Here is a 19413-nt window from a genome sequence, read left to right as displayed (position 1 = left end):
TCTGATCTGGAGCCTTTCCATCTGACTGGTTCGGATGTCCTCCAACATACTGATAATAGCCTTTTCTCGAGCCAATGCAATCTTCGAATTAAAGGTCTCGCAAATGTTGTTGAGGAGCACATCACAACAAGTATGTGGGGAGAAAAAAGCCTTCACCCATTTGTCTTTGGGAGCAACCCCAGAAAGCCAATGATGTGCTGAAGGGTACTCAATCTGCAGAGCATCCATCTTGTCCACGTAATGTTCGAAGGTTGTACTCGCGGCTATCTCCCACAACCGTTCTTTGAAATTTTCCCCAACGAATCTCTTCTTGAAATTATTGTATATGTGCTGAACACAGAAGCGATGCTCGCTCTATGGGAATTCCTCAGTAATCACTTTTGCAAGACCCTGCCACAGGCGTACACAACACAACACAACACCATTACCATAGAATCACAATGACAGTACTAAATATTTGATAAAATCACAGATAAAGTATTAAACTTAAATCACATCCGAAGTATAATACGTAACAGTGAAATCACAAAAATGTACATACCTTTTGTTAGTCAGACATAAAGACATATCGTGGGCCATTAACGTGCAAATCGAAGTCGTCGGACAAGTACTCCAAAAACCACTTCCACTGGACATAGCTCTCCGCTTCAGTCACAGCCCAGGCAATAATCGGCCACCAGCCATTGTTGGGATCAATTCTCATTGCTGTCATTAGCTGCCCTTTGTACAATCCTCGCAAGAAACACGCGTCCAAGAAGATAATTGGTCGACATAACCGCGTCCACCCCTTTTTCAATGGTCCAAGGCAACAGTAGAACCTCAGTAATCTCGGGCCTACGGCACCAGTATCCCTCGTATTTTCATAATGTATATGTACACTGGACTCAGGGTGTGTCCATTCCAATTCGGCTTTGTAGTAGAACAGGTTCCTGTACTGGGTTGCCGCAGAGCCGAATATGCCATCCAGTGCGTGCTCTCTGGCCCGATATGCCTTCATCCTACCGATCTTTAGCCCAAAATCTTCATCGACACACTGCCGTATAGCTGCTAGTGGAATGTGAGGGTTGTCTTTGATCTTTTCCATGTAACGCTCACCTAGCCACTTTGCAGTGAGCCATTTCTGATCCAGCACTTGGTAGCATGTGTGCGCGTGATCCCGTTGCATATTCAGTACATAATCCGCTCCATTGTTTGTCTCGAGCTTCCTCAAGAACACATACCACTCACAGTCTTGCCCTTTACACACGACACGTAGTTTGTCGCCGTCATTTCTTTTCACATGCACCCGCCGTCTAGTCATGATTGCATACTACCTCAACACATCAAACAAGAAATCTCTATACTTAAAAAACATTACCAGGCTTCCACATCGGTATCTCATTAAGGTTGAGCTTGAACGGGGTATACTTGATGCCTTTCTTCTTCAAACCCTCCAAATCTTCAAGGTCATCAATATCTTGTAGCTCGTCCACAATTTCATCCTCGCATAATGGGTTCTCTGTCGTCTTCTTCTTTTCCACATAAGGTGAATACTTCCTCCGTCGTTTCTCCCCTGGCCCCGGCTGGTGTACATTCTCTTGCTCCTGACACGGATGTTGTTGCTGGAATATGGATTCATAATACGACGTAAACAGCTGCTCATCTCGGCACATGTGTGCCAACGAGATAAAATGGTCGACCTCCTCATCTTCATCATCACTCGGAGGTCCCTCGTTATGGAGATGGCAGCCGTCCGGAACATAATCAAATGATGGTATGTAAACCTCCTCTGGTGCTTCTAGTTCCGGCTCAGCATGTATATCCGGTACAACATGTGGTACTTCCGGCAGTTCAGATACTTCTTTCGTTGGAGCTCCATCTTGCACATCATGATGGAATCCTGACATTAGCATTTCATCCGATATGTCCTCGACAATGGGAACTTTCAACCGCGGTTGACAATGTGGTTCGGCTGAAAAGTCCATGCTCGGTTGGTACATATTCTCTTCAACTGTACTTGGCTCTTCCACTTCCACTGAGTCAGACACTTGGTCACGAGGATGTGCAGGTGAAGGAGTAGGAATTGATTGCTCCATCGGAGGACTTCGAATACATTGTTCTTCTGAAGCTCCATTGAAACTACAACCTACAATGCATGAAAAAGATTAATCTCAAATGCATACTAAACATAAAACATAAATCACAAATGTAGTTCCAAGTTGAGTAGTAACCTCTGCTATGCATTCATGGGCATCTCGGCCACCTACTATAACTTCTTCAACAAGATTATCTTCAACGACTTCAACCTCAAGTTGTACATCTGGTACAGATTGCCCACAGATTGCCCAGTTGACATACTTGTTTCTGGCATACTCGTGACATCCTACAATATTTGTACAATACAAAACATCATAAATAAATCACAGGAGAAGACCCAATATTATTGCAATGTAACTCATAAATCACAAACACCATATCTACCTCTTGCACGCATGCATGTACTTCTCCCTGTCCATCAACTCCCACTACTGCATCAGTCTTTTCACACTCGGCAACAACAGCTTCGGATTGTGCTCCTTCGGCACTCCTACATGATGCAAATGCTTCCTCCAAATTCTTACGGGCTGCCTCCTCTTCCCTCTTCCATTCCCGACGTTTGTCTTCTAAACTTTTGGTCAAATACTCTTCAAACTCAACATCCCTAGGGTACCACTCAATCATCAACAATGGTGACACTGTTTTCTTAAACTCATCCGGCTGTTGTTTCTTCTTCTTTGGTTTAGGTTTGGGCACAATAATTGTTTTAGGTTCGTCAATCTCCTCAATCACAACTTTAGATTTTTTCCTATCTTTGATAAATTTTAGAAACTCCTCCGCTTCTTCCCTTCGCTTCTTAAGTAAGGCTGCCGCCGCCGTTATCTCGACGACGTAAATGTGAACTAGCCTTGTGCTAGTAGCCGCAACTTTGAGAAAAGCGGCCAGATGTGGGTCGTCAATAATGGGCATCAACTCACCGTGTATGTCAACGCCCATACAATCACCACTATACTTTGGATGAACGTAATAGAACTCGCAGACGGTTTTCCTATCATACTTCAACCTCAACACCATACTAGACAGATCTAATAGCTCGAATTGGTTAATATTGCAATAGTCAAAGAATGTCAGGTGACCCCCAACATACTTCTTCTGTCCATTGATTTCGAAGAGTGAACCACCGTGATGAAATGCAACGGAAAACCTCCCTGGATGCTCCTCTGTTAGGGTTATTAGAAAATTAGAAAAATACCAAAATGTCACATATAGAGTCTGAAATCAGTGAAGAACGCAACGAAATCAAAACAAATTCCCAAAACTAACAATTTTCGAAACCCTAAATTAAATCACAAAATTGGTAGGTGAGCTATTTGTGAAATTTAAAATTGAACTTACTGTATTCTTCTTCGGGGTAAAAGATATCCAACGCAGGATCGCGGATGTCCCATGTTTCTGGGTCTACGTCGATTACCTCCGGACGGCGTCTGGGTGACGGTGGCGGAGACGGAGACGGAGACCGAGACGGCGACGGTACCGAATGCTTTTTCTGCCGCGTCGAATGACGGGACGAGGACGCTCCAAAGGTACCACCTCGTTTTCGTTTAGGCGGCATTGATGAAAATGACGTCTGAGAGAGCTCAAAGGAAAGTGAATTGGAGGGAAGTGAAAGTAAGTGATTTAATTTCACATCCTACTACTATCTAATATATTTCAATTCAGGTACACAACACACTATGTTGCGTGTGAGAAGCCAAACGTCGCCTGCAAAATTTCAAGGGAGAGAGATGTCGCAGATGACATTTCCAATCACATCATTGGGCGGATGTCAGACAAACTGCATGTTGCAGGCATGCAACAGAGGCGGCATGGACAAATAGGCGAAAATGCCCTTTAAGGGCTTAAGGGTGTTATTGTCCGAAATACCTGGTTTGTGATTTTATTTTTTGTTAGAGCCCTATGGTGGGTTTTTTTTTTTTAGGGGTCAACCGTGCAACAAGTCGAAAAGTTAGGGACCTTTCATGCAGTTCACTCAAATGAAAAACGTTATAAACAAATGGAAAAGTAGTAAAAACTTATGAAACAAAGCATAAATGTTTCAAATGTGATTATTCCCTATATCAATGACACATTTATGCTAATTGGAGTAAAATTTAGTAGATATTACGAAAGTGAAATCTCAATTGTGTGGGGACTAATTATATGTTATTCTAAAAAAATAAAGAAAACTACATGATAAATTTGATTTCAAACTGAAAAAAAATCTAAAATACTACTCCATGAAGAGTCACAATTGTTTGTCTTCACTACATGCTTTAAGCATGCAATGGAAAGGGGTGGGCATGACGATCTACAACGACTTGCTTAAAGCATTCGCAAGCACACCATGAATGTTGTATTCAAAAATATAATATCAAAAGTGCTAAGACCATCTCCAATCATATATCAAAACTTATTTATATGCTAAACTGTAACTTAATTTTAGATTTTTCAATGGAATAACACTAAATATGTTTACTGCAAAATTTGTGTGAGACAAATACTATAAAATGGTTTAAATTGTTGGAGTAAAAACTATTTTTTGGTGTGACAGCTACTCAAAATGGCTTTGAGTTTGACATAAATGATTGGAGATGGCCTAAATAGCTATAATACGCTTGTACATACTCCCTAGTTCCTCCGTCCGTGAATAGGAGCCCCGTTTTTCCATTTTAGTTCGTCCACGAATAGGAGTCCCAATTACTTTTACTATGAATGCTAATAGGATCCCACCTTCCACTAATTCATATCACTCACATTTCATTTAAAACTAATATATACAAATGAGACTCATATCTCACTAATTTTTCCCACCCATTTTTCTTGACATTTATTAAAACCCGTGCCGCTTATAAATGAGACACCTAATGGAACGTCCCCAAAGAGTATGAACTATTTCTTTTTTCGTCTGTCCCTACAGAGTATAAACTTTTTAATTTTGAAAAACTCAAACAACATAATACCCTTATACATCATTTTATTTACAACTTATACCATTACTATTAACACTTATAATATCATTATTATAATGTGGACCTCACTCTCAACTAACATTATTTCCACTGCATTTTTCTCTCTCTTACTTTTCCCCTTATTAATTAAAATTCGTGACAAACCCAAAGTTCATACTCTTTAGGGACGGAGGGAGTATGATTTTAGATTTAATTTTATAACATTAAATTTAAATTTAGATTTTTAAATATTAATAAATTAATTTTAATTAAGTTTATTAGTTTATGTATTCTATTAAAAAAAAGTGTTGTGCAAGCTGGCTGCGTAGTTTTTTTGGCTATATATATATTGAGGTGATTCGAGAAACATAACTCATTACTATGATTCATCTTTCTGGTGGCATAATATATTTGTTCCCAATTTAGAAAACGGTGCTCCATCAAGATCTCGCCTCTGCAACTTATTCAATTGCAGTTTCCTTTCAACTGCAAAATCAATCTGCGATGAGGGAAGCCAGCAGAGAACCAGAGTCCCCTGGGTTGAACAGCATCAACTCAGTGATGAATCATCACCAATTCCTCCACGAAATGCTGCAGCCCTCCAATTTCGATCCCACGTCGTCTCACGAGGACTTTCTCGAACAGATGCTCTCCTCCGTGCCTCCCACCCCTTCCTCCTTCCCTTGGGCCGACGACCACCCGCCGCCGGGGAATTCCGAGGATCATTCGCCCGCGCTGCGGATGAGGCACCACCAGATCAGCGGCGGCGCCGCCAAGGCATTGATGCTCCAGCAGCAGTTGCTGCTCTCCAGAGGCTTCTCCGCGCCGATGCATGACCACAACGACGTCGTTGACTCCTCGTCTCCCAATTCCGCTAATCCGGTCTGCCGTTTCTCCTTTTTCCCCTCTTTCCTTTTTTTTTAATTTCATTTTTTTGTGCCAACAATTGAATTCGAATCAATGTGAGATGAATTCAGGCAAATGATGCATCAATTAAAGGCCTATTCAACGCCTTCACTGGATTGCCTGGTCAAAATTCCAATCAATCTCAGCAATTTCACCACCTTCAGGTTTTCCCCCAATTTCATGCCCATTCATACATCACTGATAAATTGCGTGTTCATGAACATTAGATTTGAAATCGAGGATCTCCGGAAATGAATACTGATTGATTTTTTAAAATATTCGAAAGGGAGGAGGTTTGCAACAGTCTCAGAGTCTCAGTGGGGCCGCGGCAGCGACGAGTGGAGACGGGGCGGCGGGGCGGTCGAAGCAGAAGGTCAGAGCAAGGAGAGGACAGGCTACCGATCCTCACAGCATCGCTGAAAGAGTACGAATCGTTTTACTATACACTTCAGAAGCAGCTTCTTTTTTGTCTCCTCCATATTGATTTTATTGTGACGTCATTTCTTTGCCTTTGTTTTTTTCTCATTGTTGATAGAATATTATTTATATTAATTTAGTTTTTCCCTTACGTGGGTGAAATGGTTAATGAGCAGTTAAGAAGAGAGAGAATTGCGGAGAGGATGAAGTCTTTACAGGAGCTTGTACCCAATGCTAATAAGGTGATACCCCCGCTTCTGATTTTTAATACTAACGTCAATCCCTTAATTATGTAATTATATGATAATTAAGCTAATTAACCTTGTAGGAGTATTAATTACTACTAATAATTTAGAGTAAAGGGAATTAGTAGCATTCATTCCTCATGCGGAAGATGAAGCTTCGTCTTGAGCTCCTTGTTAATAACAAAGAGAAATCTTTTGCATTTTTTTGCTAATCAAATTGCAGAGCCACGTGCTATTTAATGAACCTTTGGAATATAAATCAAAGTGAATATCTTGCGAACGTGTTCAAATGTAGAATGTATACTGATTTGCATGTAATTTTATTTCTATAGATATTACACATCTGTAATTATACAATGTATACCATCTAAAATTATTGGTCAATAATTAACTGGAAGATTATTCGTGTGGTATATAATGCAATCTACTCCTGCTTGGTATATTACTGGTACTGTTGATTAAATTATAATGATGCTAGTTGGATTGATAATTATTTATAAAAAAAATAGGGTTTGAAATGTAATCATATGAGATTTGGGGGAGATTAAGCTAATGATTTGGTGCTTCTTTGAATGACAGACGGACAAGGCCTCAATGCTGGATGAGATAATTGATTATGTCAAATTCCTCCAGCTCCAAGTCAAAGTATCTCTTTCTCTCCCTCTATAAATAGATATATGTATGCATTAATATATACTTTCACACATCTAGATTTGTTTGTTAAATATATTAATTAAATCTGTTTTGGGTTGACAAATTGTATGGGTTGTAGTATATTAATAAGACAGTTGTATGAGCTGTAGCATGGAGTAATTTTTTTAAAAAAAAATCTTACTATTATTCTATCAAAAGTTATTATTTATATTTAATTATGTGGAAATGTACAGGTTCTTAGCATGAGCAGATTAGGAGGTGCTGCAGCTGTGGCTCCTTTAGCTCCAGACAAGTCACCAGAGGTAATAATCATGCCTTCTTCATATTTTATTTTTCAAGATTATATTTTCACATGGCATTATCATTTTATAAATGAGGTTCAATGTTGATCAAAATAGAAGATTGGATTCATTAAAGCTGTATGTATGTGCGTGTGCGCGCAGGGGAGGCAGCCGGCGGCATCAAACAACAACAATAAGGATGGAATGGCGGCGACGGAACAGCAGGTGGCGAAGCTGCTGGAGGAGGACATGGGTTCTGCCATGCAATACCTTCAAGGAAAGGGGCTGTGCCTAATGCCGATTTCGCTTGCCACCGCCATCTCCACTGCCACGTCACACTCCCGTAACCCCCCGCACATTGGAGAGGCTGGTGGAGGCGGGCCTTCATCGCCTAGCACATCGGTTATGACCGTCCAATCATCAGCTACTACCATCGGTAGAAAGATGTCCCTTCAGGAAGCCATTGCTGCTCCTAAGTTGGAGTGATGATCAATGCATGTGCATTGAAGTATTAACTGCGTAACTTTTAAAATGTAAACCAAGTTTGCATGTCCTAACTAATGAAATAATATCTTTTTTATGCTTTCCACCCGCATTTTGCTTTTACCAAATTTGTAGTACTATTAGTTTCGAATGAATTATTGTGGAAATTTCGAAATAATATGGTACGTTGTTTTAGTGTTTATCCATCTTGTCTCGCCTCAATATCTCTAACATATTATAGTGAACTTTATAAATGAACTAAAATTGGAAAACCAAGATTGTTGGTTTAGTGACACATTGAATACAAGCTTCAACTACCAGTCTCTGGTGAATGACAGCTTAACAAATACGGAGTAAAAAAAATGAAAAGTGAAAAAAAAACCGAATCACATAATTAACTCACAAAGGTGGAGCATAAATATAACTATATAAGAATGATGCTATCCGACTTTAAATTCTTTATCCAAATTAATAGGGCACAATGTACATCCCATTTTTAAAATCGGGCACCATTTTCCTATTTCTTGTTTGTTAATTTTAAATTTACCTCTTTAGAAAAGTCACTTAGCTTTATGGGTGATGATTGCCGGAATAAAGAGGATTAGGTTTTAGTCAATCATCCATTGACATAAAAGGAACTTAATTAGGTTTAATGAAGTACTATATTTTACAACAGTTAGGTTTGGTGTTACATTGTCAAATTGATTATGTTCTCACAAAAAATGGTAAATACCTCACCTAAGCTTCAAAATATATTCTCATTCTTAGTGTTCCAACTTCCAAATAAAATTAAGGAACATAAATGGAAGTGTTCCCAAAAATGATATACTACTAAAATATAATTGAAAATTATGTTCTCAACTTAAGGATATTTTTCTTTGTACCATAAATTTTGGCAAATTTTCAAAGTTTTCCAATTAAGTAATTGCATCTCTATTTTTGTATCTTTATCAATTGGATTTGTCGTTAGTGTCTATGCATATTTTTATATTTTCATTTTCTTATACTTGCATATCATGTGTATAATATAAAATTGGTGTATATAATCCACATCAATAAACTGAGTTATGATCTACTAACAACTTTTATTCCTTGAACAAAATGACGTTCAATCCTCAAATTTCAACAGAAATAAAAGTAAGAAGTCAGAAGTTTTAGAAAATTCAGATCCTCCAACTTGGTACTTGGAGGCACGTCTAATTGAAAAATTCAACCATATATGGACACACACCAAACACGCGTAAAAGAATGTCTGGGGAAATATTTTATGGAACCTAGAAAATAAATTTCAAGACTCTTCATTATATAGGTGTTGTTTGTTACAGTGGCATTATCTTTTGTGTCAACGTAGAATCACAAGTTGGTAGTATGATTTATTCAACGATTTGGTGAAATTAAATATTTTAAATTAATCGATTCTATTGAGACATTAAAGAACATCGGAAACAAGAATATATCGAATTATTTGTTGCAATTAAAGATGTGCAAAATCAACCATTCGAACATCGAATCAAACCAGTAATTTCAGTTCAGTTTGGATTTTCATGTTCAAATCGAATATTTCTGGGTATATGTTAAGACATTAATTGGCATGATGACTTTATATGTCGAAATCATGTGAATCCAAACTATACTAATCCTCCTAAAAACTCCACTACTTCATAAATCCATTAGTTTTATTAAAAAAGTAAAAAACATTAACAGGTCTAATCCTCTTTTCTTAAACAGACTAACAAAATAAACAATACTCCCTCGTTCCCGTTAAGTGTTCACTTTTGTTTTTTCCGTCCATCAAGTGTTCACTTTTATTTTTACTATAAATGATAAGTAAATATAACATTCCACTAACTCATTCCACTCACATTTTATTACTGAAAGTGTGATTTGTATTTTTAATTAACTTTTTCAACCCATTTTCATTTACATTTTTTAAAACTATGCCGAAAAGAAATTAGACACTTGATGGGGTACTGATGAAGTAAAATTTAGTAGGACAACGTACGAACACAAATCTAAAGACATTACTTCTCACACACAACATGCAGCCTTGTGACATTGGGTAAGTTTTTCAGTCCAAATAAGACTACTAGTGTTCTTTATCAGGTCTCATACTTGTTTCTTTATATAACATTGAGCAAGTTTTTCAATCCAAATAATACTAGTAGTACTAGTTTATTTTGTAGGTCTCTAAATTTCCGCCACTAATATTTTAGTGACAAGTATTTTGTCGTGATTTTGTTTAGCTACTAGATCCGCCACTAACTCGGTTACTTTTCGTAAATATAAGATTTTGTAGCGGATATTTTCGCCACGAAATAACAAATTTTTTTTATAGTTTGTTTTAAAACCGACCAATACTACGCTCAATATATTTATGGCATACATTGGATAAAAACTAAAGCCCAAAAGCCAAGGATCATGCCTCGATCAATTTTATAGGTTATTTGCAATGCAGCCGCCCGCACTCATGGCGACTGCATTGCATGCTCCATAATTTCCAACCACTCGTCATCCCACTTCCATTTGTGCCTCATCGAAAAGATGCTTTGAGGAGAAATTACAATAACCATATACTATGGCACGGTTCTCAAATACAAGCGCTAATTCAGTAGTAATCGATTCAAATACAATGGTTCCTCATCTATTCCCATGATTGACTCGAACCCTCAACCTATTGGTTAGAGGAGTATTTCATTGTCCCATGTAAATCGATTTAGTTAAGATCATAACTAGTAGTACTCTTTAATAATTAGGAAAAGATAGTCATATGACATATCATCGATAATACAATTGGATTATCAAACAATTCATTTATTTTTAGTACTATGATTTTAGTCCATTGTAATTAAGTAAGTTTTGAATTTAGTTTTATGTCTGGAGAATGTACTAATTGATGGATTAATCCCAAAAGTAGATGGTACTTTAATGAGTGGAACAACTCCCAAAGTTTATCACCCACAAAGGACGGAAATGACCCGCCATTACTACTAATCCAACGCTCCTTATTCACCCACGTCATCACATCGAAACAAAGAAAAGTCCTCTCCACTGTGTGTCCGACAATCCGTTCATGTCTTATTCGATAGCATTGATTGGATTCAATTCAATTGAATGTGAGGAACAAGTTAGCAGTAGTGGTGGGGGCAGAGGGGAAAGGCCTCGCACAATTTTGCACAATTTTGATGTTAATTTTTTCCTCTTTTGTATGGAGATTGGCATGGTGGCGTGGAGGAGAGTTGGCACTGCCAGCAACTGTTTGATATATTGCATGAATGAAGCCAAAGGTCTACTGTGTTACTATAAGTAGGAGGGACTGGTTCTGCTGGGAATCCTCTCACTAGAAAAAATCGGGGAAACGGAAACCCTAATTGATGGGATGGTTTAGACCTCAGCAGCGGCCGGTTTTCAGGTTGTTGTTTGTGGATTGTTTTGATTGGAGCGAAAGAGGGGAGAAGAGAAAGGACTAATTGACAGAAGAGAGCGAGCACAAGCAGGCAATTGTATAGAGTTATACCTTTGTGGATGCGTGTGCTCACTTCTATTCTGTCAGCTTCTCTCTCCACCGCCTCTCTCTGCCTCCCTCCATCCCTCCTCCCTTCACACACATACACGCCGCACGCGTGCGTCATTGCCCTATCTGATACATCTGGGGACCTGCCAAAGATACACCATCCTTTGCAAACAACGTACATCAACAAAATGACGAACCCCAGTTTGTACTCATCTTCTTTTTCGGGAGTTGTGATTATATGATTTAATTTAATTTTTTTTTTTTATAATCTAGGTTCATATAGATAAGTATCGATTTTTACTGCGCTTTTGTCAGTTTTATCATGAGTAAAACAGTGATTCCCTGATACAAAACCTTTCACCTTTCGAGTGGAAGGATTTGTTTATTGCTATCTTGTTCTTGCAGGAAAAAAGATGTATATTTTATGTGATTAATCATCTTGTTTGTGTTTCTCTGTTGGATTTGTCTGTGATAAGAGTGTGAATCACGGAGTTCGTTGTCCTTGATTATGTTTTCATATTTAGGTATGAATCGAAGATCATGTTTTTATGTTTTACCAAAGCTTTATTCAATCATATACTCCTACAACACAATTAATTTAATTCACTTACAATTTGCGTTGCTATAGGCCTATGAGTTAATTGATTCTCGTGATTAGTTCCGGATCCTCAGGTATGTAGTTTCTTGATCACTTTTTTCTTATGATTTATTGGAACTCGATTTGAGATATTTTGATACTACGGGTGAGCTCTGAGATGGTGTCCATTAGCTTATGAGTTTCTGAGCATATAGTCAACCTTGTTTGCTGTTAATCTTTGTCTTTGATTGTGGCTAAGCTATGTCAATACTTGAAATTTATGCCATTGAAAACTTAAATTGGAGTTCTTTACTTCTTACTATTTGAATTAACGTTCTCTTCTATGAATTGACATTATAAGAGATTGATGTATTCATTAATATGGTTCTGAAAACTTTAAGCACGACGGTCAAAACCGTCCTGATTGCCTCAAAAATGAATTTCTCAATTTGGACATAGACATAGCATTCGATGACTGTGCCTTTGTTTGTAGAACCATCTAGAAATAGGATGAACTTGTGAGATTCTATACTATTGTATCTGCAAGATCGAATATGTATAATGACTGGAGTAAAAGTAAACTAATATGACGTGAACGTTGTCCAAAATACAAATGAAACTCCAACTCGTAGGAACTTCGATCAATATTTTGTTGGCTCAACTCAATTGTAGAAATTTGAGTGCAATGTCAACTTTAACCACCATCAAAGTTGTTCTAGTTAGTAATTAGTAAGTAGTTCCACTTCGCTACTGTGCTTTCCAAAACGAAAAGATGGGGGGGGGGGCAGCTAGTCAAACTATTAAGAATACTGTGTATGATAATGTTTTAGTGATAGCAAATTCAAAACATTGTCCTACTCAAAAGTTCGTATTATATCAATCGTTATGTATGTTCATTAAAATGGAGAAATAGGTATACACCACCCTATTGATTAGTGTAAAATCATTGCTGCAATTCTTCAGTTTTACTCTTATTAATATTAATATTTGTAAACATGGTAACTACTTATAAAGGGTTTCCTTAATGAAAAATAAAGTCCGTTGAATAAATTAGAAAGAGAGAGTACTGTCTAGGGATTTTATTCATACAAAATGTGCTCGAATGTGATGTTGAAATTGTGTGCTAACTTTAATCTTGCCTTAATACTGCCACTAAAAGAGGATTTGTATCTTTTTGGTTTTATTTGTCATTACCAAATCATGGTCATAGATAATAGTCAGTCTCTCAAAACTTGCAGATCACTATTAAATCTAATTCATGAAAAGTATTCAACCTTTCTGATTTTTGATACGGTGACTGCTCATGATATATACCAGGAATAACAACTAATTTAGGTTTTGAAGGCTTTATGAAATCTTGGAAGCCCATGTGCATTGACGATCTTTAAGTTCATCGTTAACTGAATGATATACCTTATGCCGTATGCGAGATAGTTGAGCAGTCCAATGACTTCATAATAAGTTAATTGTTCCGGTAAAGCCCTTGCAAAGTAAGTATATTTCAAAATGAGGGTGATAATATTCAAATCCATTATATCATCATGACTTCAGGCTATAAATTTGTATGTTATAGATTTGAGTTTAATAATTGACGAGAATGTAGGCTCCACTATCAGTTTGAAAATTTTTATTTAAAACTCTGTGTGCAACATGTTATATGTGTTTAATTCGCACTGATTCAATAGACCAAACGTTGGTGAGCCTTGACTATTATCTAATTTTCTGGCCTGGAACCTGCTATTGTCATTATAAGTAACTTTGGTATTGCTACAAGTTTCAGTTTTCCCCTAACATCATATTAGCCTTTCTCCTTGATTTGTAAGGGATCTCATCCACGAACTGCCAAAGGCCGATGAAGATCTCATATCAGGTTATGGACTGGAAAGGATGGATGAGTGAGGTATATGTATGTGTGTGTTTCCTTTTCAATATGAGAAGTATCCATGCACCGTAGACCTACTTTGTGGATATCCTGACACATAACTGCATCTGATGTGATGAGCATGCTAGCTGCACCTGGTGGATTCATAATGTACGCATATTATTTGTTTGGGTAGATGTATTGATGAGAATAATATATTTCCCTGGCTAAATGCTAACAATCGTTAACCATGAAACAAGGAATGCATTGAAATGTCCTTTCAAGCCCTCTAATTACTTTAAGTCTTCCTTGATGTTGAATTAAGGTGATCATGAAATATTCTGGATAAAAGATGGAAAGATCCTACAACATTCATTGTATTGTGCACTTGATTAGTGTGTATGCGGTCATGGATGTTGCTATGGTTTCAATTTAGTAACTTGCAGTTTTCATGCATGTGTTATTACAGAAGATGTTTTATTAGAAACCAATATGAGCTTTCCATTTCATCCCATTTTTTCATCATCCTTACTTATTGAGTTTTACCCTCTAATATTATTCTTAAATGGCCAGTGTTTTATGACTATCTATGTTAAATTCTAGAGATAAACTTTCTCAGTTGCTCATCTTTTCCAAGTAGGTATTAATTAAACTTAGTTTCTAAACAATGTGAAATTAACTTCACTTTTCTTGGAGCGAATCATTTTGAAATCTTTATACTGTTATGAATTGAAAAGGATCAGATAAACCCATGATGTCCTATGAAATGGACTTAAGAAGTTCATCATAAATTATGTATTTAGTTTTATTGCCAGGATAGCAATTTCTGGTGAAACTTATATTCATGAGGTTCATAAAGAAAACCATATAATCATGACAAATAAAATTATGAAAATAGCAACAAGTAAAAAACAGGAAAACATAAGAGAAAATTAATGTCTGGTCCGGCTTTGGCGTCACATAATTATTTTTGCAATAGCAAGAACTTTATAGCCTCCTATATACTCTCCAATGTTAATAAAACGTTTTCTTATGAATTGAAACCTGAAACCTGAAACTAGGTTTCTTAAGAGAGGTAGTGAAAACTAGGTTTTGTTAAGAAAGATAAATAGGTTTATATATGTATTTGTCATTTTGAGTGTTGATGTAGAACTAAAGGTGGAGAAAGAGTTAAATCTAGGTTTCTTAAGGGGGATAGTTAAAACGGTATAGATGGATGAAAAGTATGAGAGAAACCAAGTGTTATTGATGGAGCTACAAATATGCAGGAAAACACAATATTAACTGTGAATTATGTGTACCAATAAAGTTTGTTAACTAAGTCAGGTTAGGTTAGCTTCCCTGTATAACTTATCATCATCCTACTGCCCATGTTATTACTACGAAATTAAAATTCTTATGTTGCTTTTCATTTAGAAAACTAGTCTAAGTTAGACTGAGATGTTATCCCTATGTAACTTTGCCACGTGGCTTAGAGTATCCACAAAGGTGGATGTTTATCATGTCCACGCGGCCCACTCGGGTGGGTTGGCATGAATGGTGTTACTCTTTCAAGCAAAATGTTAAGTGACAGCCTGTTGATTTCTGATTTCTTTATTAGTTTTTCGACGTTTTAAATTACAAATTAAATGGTTGGACTAGTGGTGGCAGTGGCTTTAAGGTTTTGAAGTTGCCACCCTCGTTTCTTAATTGTGCCTATTTTTTTTGTTTTATTTTGGTTTTCTTTTTCGTTTTATTTTTTGTTTTGTTTTCTTCACCTTTATCTTTTTTTTTTCATTTAAATTGTTTTCGTTTCCTTTTAATCAATTAGGATCTGAATTGAAGTTTGTTTTATTTTCTTATATGCAAATAAATATATAGATTCTGTTTATTTAATTTTTAGGCTTTATTAGGATTTTAATTATGTAATTTTCAGCTTAATTAGAATTTTAATTATGTATTTTTATTTTTTAATGAATATCATATTTATTTAAATTGAAAAATTAATTTATTAGATTACATAATAAATAAATTGATATAAATAATGGATACAAAATAAAAAGATGGTACCATGAGTATTTAAGGAAATTGATGATGGGTTGTGTGTACTGTTTCTTAAATAAGAAACGTGGTAAAAAGTGTTGTGGGAAGGAATAATGTTAGTGACAACATTTTGCATGACCTTACAAGTAGAATTTACTTAGGCTACGATAGGACTCCTTTTAAATCTGAAAATTGCACTTTTCAATTCCACTTGTCTGGGTATGAATTTGTTAGACCTTCTAGCTCCCTAACATTGTACCCTATGCTACTCATCCTTCTGTAGGTGCACTTCCAGTCTCATGCAATGATTGTATAAATAATCTAGGGAAAAAAAGTTGAGACTTATCTCAGAATAGGCTTGAGACCTTCCTTGTTCACACATGTGAGTGTTCCCTGTGGATGATTCACATTTTCTGTGAACTGGAGTAATATATAATTTCATTTTGAATTGATGTTATTTTGCAGGTTATAAACTTCATTAGGACTTGATTTATACATTGGAAAGCAGTAGAGTATTGAGATATATAATCTCTATTACTCAAACGCAGAACTATACTCCATAAGAAATCATCCATGATTTGGAACGATGATGATCACAATGTACTGATTTAAAAGGTACTATTTGCAAATTCATTATTAGCACCTTGAATTATTCTATAAGATGTTTAAGTTGTTATAACCTTAAAAGTTCCATGCTTTAGAAAATAAGTTTTGATCTCTTAAAAAGGGATGCAAGGAGCTTATTAATTATCTTCTTAAGATAAAAATACGTACTCAATAAGATATTACACTTTATTTTTGGGAAGTAGATGCAGTCTTAGTTCATTTGAACACTGACTTATTTCAATAATCTACTAGTATCTTATAAGTTCTAAAGAAAACTCTATTAAAAAAATTATATGGCAATAAAAAACCTGTTTGCTTTTGTGACAAAAGCCCAAGTTACGAATGTGAAGGAGGGGATATCAGCTAGTTATTTGGGGAAAGTTGCTTATCTGGAACTTGCTAGTGCTACGCAGGTTATATAGCACCTAGCAAATGGAGACTTAATTAGTGGCTATTGAAAGTTCAATTTTTTTGTCCTTCATGCAAGTTATGCTATAGTTTATTAGATTGGATGTCTTTATTTATTTTTATTTTTTACTTGTGGATTCACCTTACATATGGGTTACTTGAGACAGAATAAGAATGGAATCCTAAGCCCAATGACATGTATTGAATTGCTTGCTTACCGTGCACTTTTCCTCCTTCATGGTTTGTATTGAAAGGTAATAGAGGATGTCCATTTTCAGTCTGTTGTAGGAACTCATTTGATCATGATTCTACTCAATATAACCCTGCCCATCTTGTGAATAATATGAATGGTTTTGAATTTAAGACTTTGAGGTGGGGTTTTCTAATCAAGGGTGGCAATCCCTTGTTCCAAGAATGTTATTTGGAGAGGAAATGTTTTATTCTAAACAAAAAATTTGAGGACATTTTTGTATCTTGGTTTATATTCATTTTTCTGTTGGGCAATAGTTGTGTAAAGATCGTATAGTTGATGCTGTTTGATTAAGTATAGGAAAGCTCTACCCGTTCTAACTAATATGCTTATTTGGTTTTTGTCCATATAAATTCCAAGATCATTCATGAGCTGTCTTGTTTCAAATTGCATGTATTGTTTTGAATATTTGAACAAGGGGTCTTTGTTTTCATATGTGCAGAATATACAAGAAATCAGAATAGAATTACACTCACATGTCAAAGCTTATATCTGTATTCAGGGCAAGTTTATGTTCACAGGAGTAATTCGTCAGCTGTCATAAGCGTGTTCCTAGTTATTTCACTTTGTTTGGCTGGACACAACTGCCAAGAGCGGCATAATTTAGTGCATTTCTTTCATACCTTGCCTTTTGCTACATAGGTCTCTACTCTTCATTACTATGACCTTCATGCATGTATTAAGTTGAGTCACGACTATACTTGTAGCAAACTGGAAATGTTATGAATCTATTAGTTGCAATCTTTGTTCATTAGAAGTTTTGTTTTGAGTAGTTGTAATCTTATGTGGCTTTTTGTAGTACTTCAGTTCTTTTAACAAGATGATATTAATGTTGTTCAAAGATTCTTTCTCATACTTGGTGTTTTATGTTGATAAGGGTGCATATTTAGCCTTAGGGGTACATGATTTTAATAGTAAGATATTTTTTTTTGCATACTTAGTGTTTTATAGTTTGCTTAAGTTATGCATCTTATAATTCAAAATATCTTACTATTAAAATCATGTACCCCTAAGGCTAAATATGCACCCTTATCAACATATTTAAATCATTTGCTTATGGGAAAACTATATTTTAATTTAATTACCAAGTAAGGAGTACTATAAAATTTATCCTCTTGAATTGGTGCATTAAATGTCATTCAGTGGAGTATCCTTGGTTCAACTTCTACTGTTATAGGTTCTTATATAGCAGTGGTAACCTTATGTAATGCAAACAATACTATGTATATTGTTCTATGGTCAACTATGACATAGTTGTAAAACATGCAGGATTCGCAAGCCTTTGTGCCATATAGCACTAAAGTTATACTGATCCAGCTAGTAGGGGATGTTATGCCACAAGAAGGTGTGGCTTAGTGGAATTGGATGCAGGTTTGCTTCTTGATAGACTAGTTTTCGTCACTTGGAATTGATTACCTTTTGCACTATATGTTGAATATTTGCATGAAAAAAATTCTTTTTGGCAGGGAATGGATCATTAAATTCAGAAGCTGCTTAATGAAGGCACGAAGAGAAAACATGCAAGAAAGAGGGCAAATGACAAGGAATGGAAGAAAGTGAAGGAAGAAGGCAAAGATGACCCAAACTGCCGAAGCTATTGGACTGGCCAGCTTGAACCCGACGGGAAAATGATTAAAGCCACTTCCACACACTTATCAAGGACAACTCTCACTTGCTACACATGCCCATATCAGCCCTTGGAGAGTAAAAAAGAAAAAGAAATATCTTTAATTAGATATATGTTTTAAAAAGACTTTAACTTTCCAACACCCACTTTTTATCACTTTAGCTTTAGTTTAGTTTAGTTAATTCTCTCTCTAGGAAACTTTTCTCTCTTCCTTAAGAGGAGAGATTTCAGACTCAAGGCTGCCAAGATCTTTTGTTCATCATGGGTTGAAGTAGTAGTAACTTATAGTTATCCCTCCGTCCCGCTTTAGGACTTCCGGTTGGGATAACTTAATAAAAAATGTCACGAAGTGTTAAAAGTGGGTCACAACATTCACTACAACTAATAAAAAAGTGTTAAAAGTGGATATCAACATTCACTACAACATTTATTTATTGGACACTCAATTAAAAGTGGATCTCAACATCCACTACAATATTTATTTATTACATAATTAAACACTTTTTTCTTAAAACACGTGCCCGACTCAACCGGAACTTCTAAAGCGGGACGGAGGGAGTAG

At 36.2% G+C, this 19413-nt stretch overlaps 2 protein-coding genes and 1 long non-coding RNA gene across 17 annotated transcripts; 2 read left to right on the top strand and 1 right to left on the bottom strand.

The window, feature by feature from the left end:
* Positions 1-547: 547 nt before the first annotated feature.
* LOC125189283 lies at positions 548-1300 on the bottom strand. The gene has a single exon (XM_048086576.1). The coding sequence runs from the start codon at positions 1298-1300 to the stop codon at positions 548-550; it is 753 nt and encodes a 250-aa protein (XP_047942533.1).
* A 4089-nt stretch (positions 1301-5389) lies between these two features.
* LOC125187089 (bHLH transcription factor RHL1-like) lies at positions 5390-8095 on the top strand. Its single transcript, XM_048083601.1, has 7 exons — positions 5390-5885; positions 5981-6073; positions 6196-6333; positions 6503-6568; positions 7151-7216; positions 7459-7527; positions 7669-8095. Exons 1-7 carry the CDS (start codon positions 5508-5510, stop codon positions 7990-7992), a joined length of 1134 nt encoding a protein of 377 aa, XP_047939558.1. The 5' UTR covers positions 5390-5507; the 3' UTR covers positions 7993-8095.
* A 2996-nt stretch (positions 8096-11091) lies between these two features.
* Positions 11092-19110, top strand: LOC125188216. 15 transcript variants are annotated; one of them, XR_007170712.1, is made up of 9 exons: positions 11092-12024; positions 12129-12172; positions 13880-13977; positions 16244-16342; positions 16426-16575; positions 17142-17228; positions 17746-17866; positions 18494-18595; positions 18691-19110. It is a non-coding gene; the product is annotated as an uncharacterized LOC125188216 (long non-coding RNA). The 15 variants fall into 15 exon arrangements; XR_007170713.1 differs by lacking the exon at positions 17746-17866 and having other exon boundaries at positions 11094-12024; XR_007170705.1 differs by lacking the exons at positions 17142-17228; positions 17746-17866 and adding an exon at positions 13395-13551 and having other exon boundaries at positions 11095-12024.
* The last annotated feature ends 303 nt before the right edge of the window (positions 19111-19413 follow it).

This window comes from Salvia hispanica, chromosome 5, assembly GCF_023119035.1.
Source record: "Salvia hispanica cultivar TCC Black 2014 chromosome 5, UniMelb_Shisp_WGS_1.0, whole genome shotgun sequence".
NCBI lineage: Eukaryota > Viridiplantae > Streptophyta > Magnoliopsida > Lamiales > Lamiaceae > Salvia > Salvia hispanica.
The sequence above is the reverse complement of the archived record's forward strand: the minus strand, read 5'-3'. Positions and strand labels throughout refer to the sequence as shown.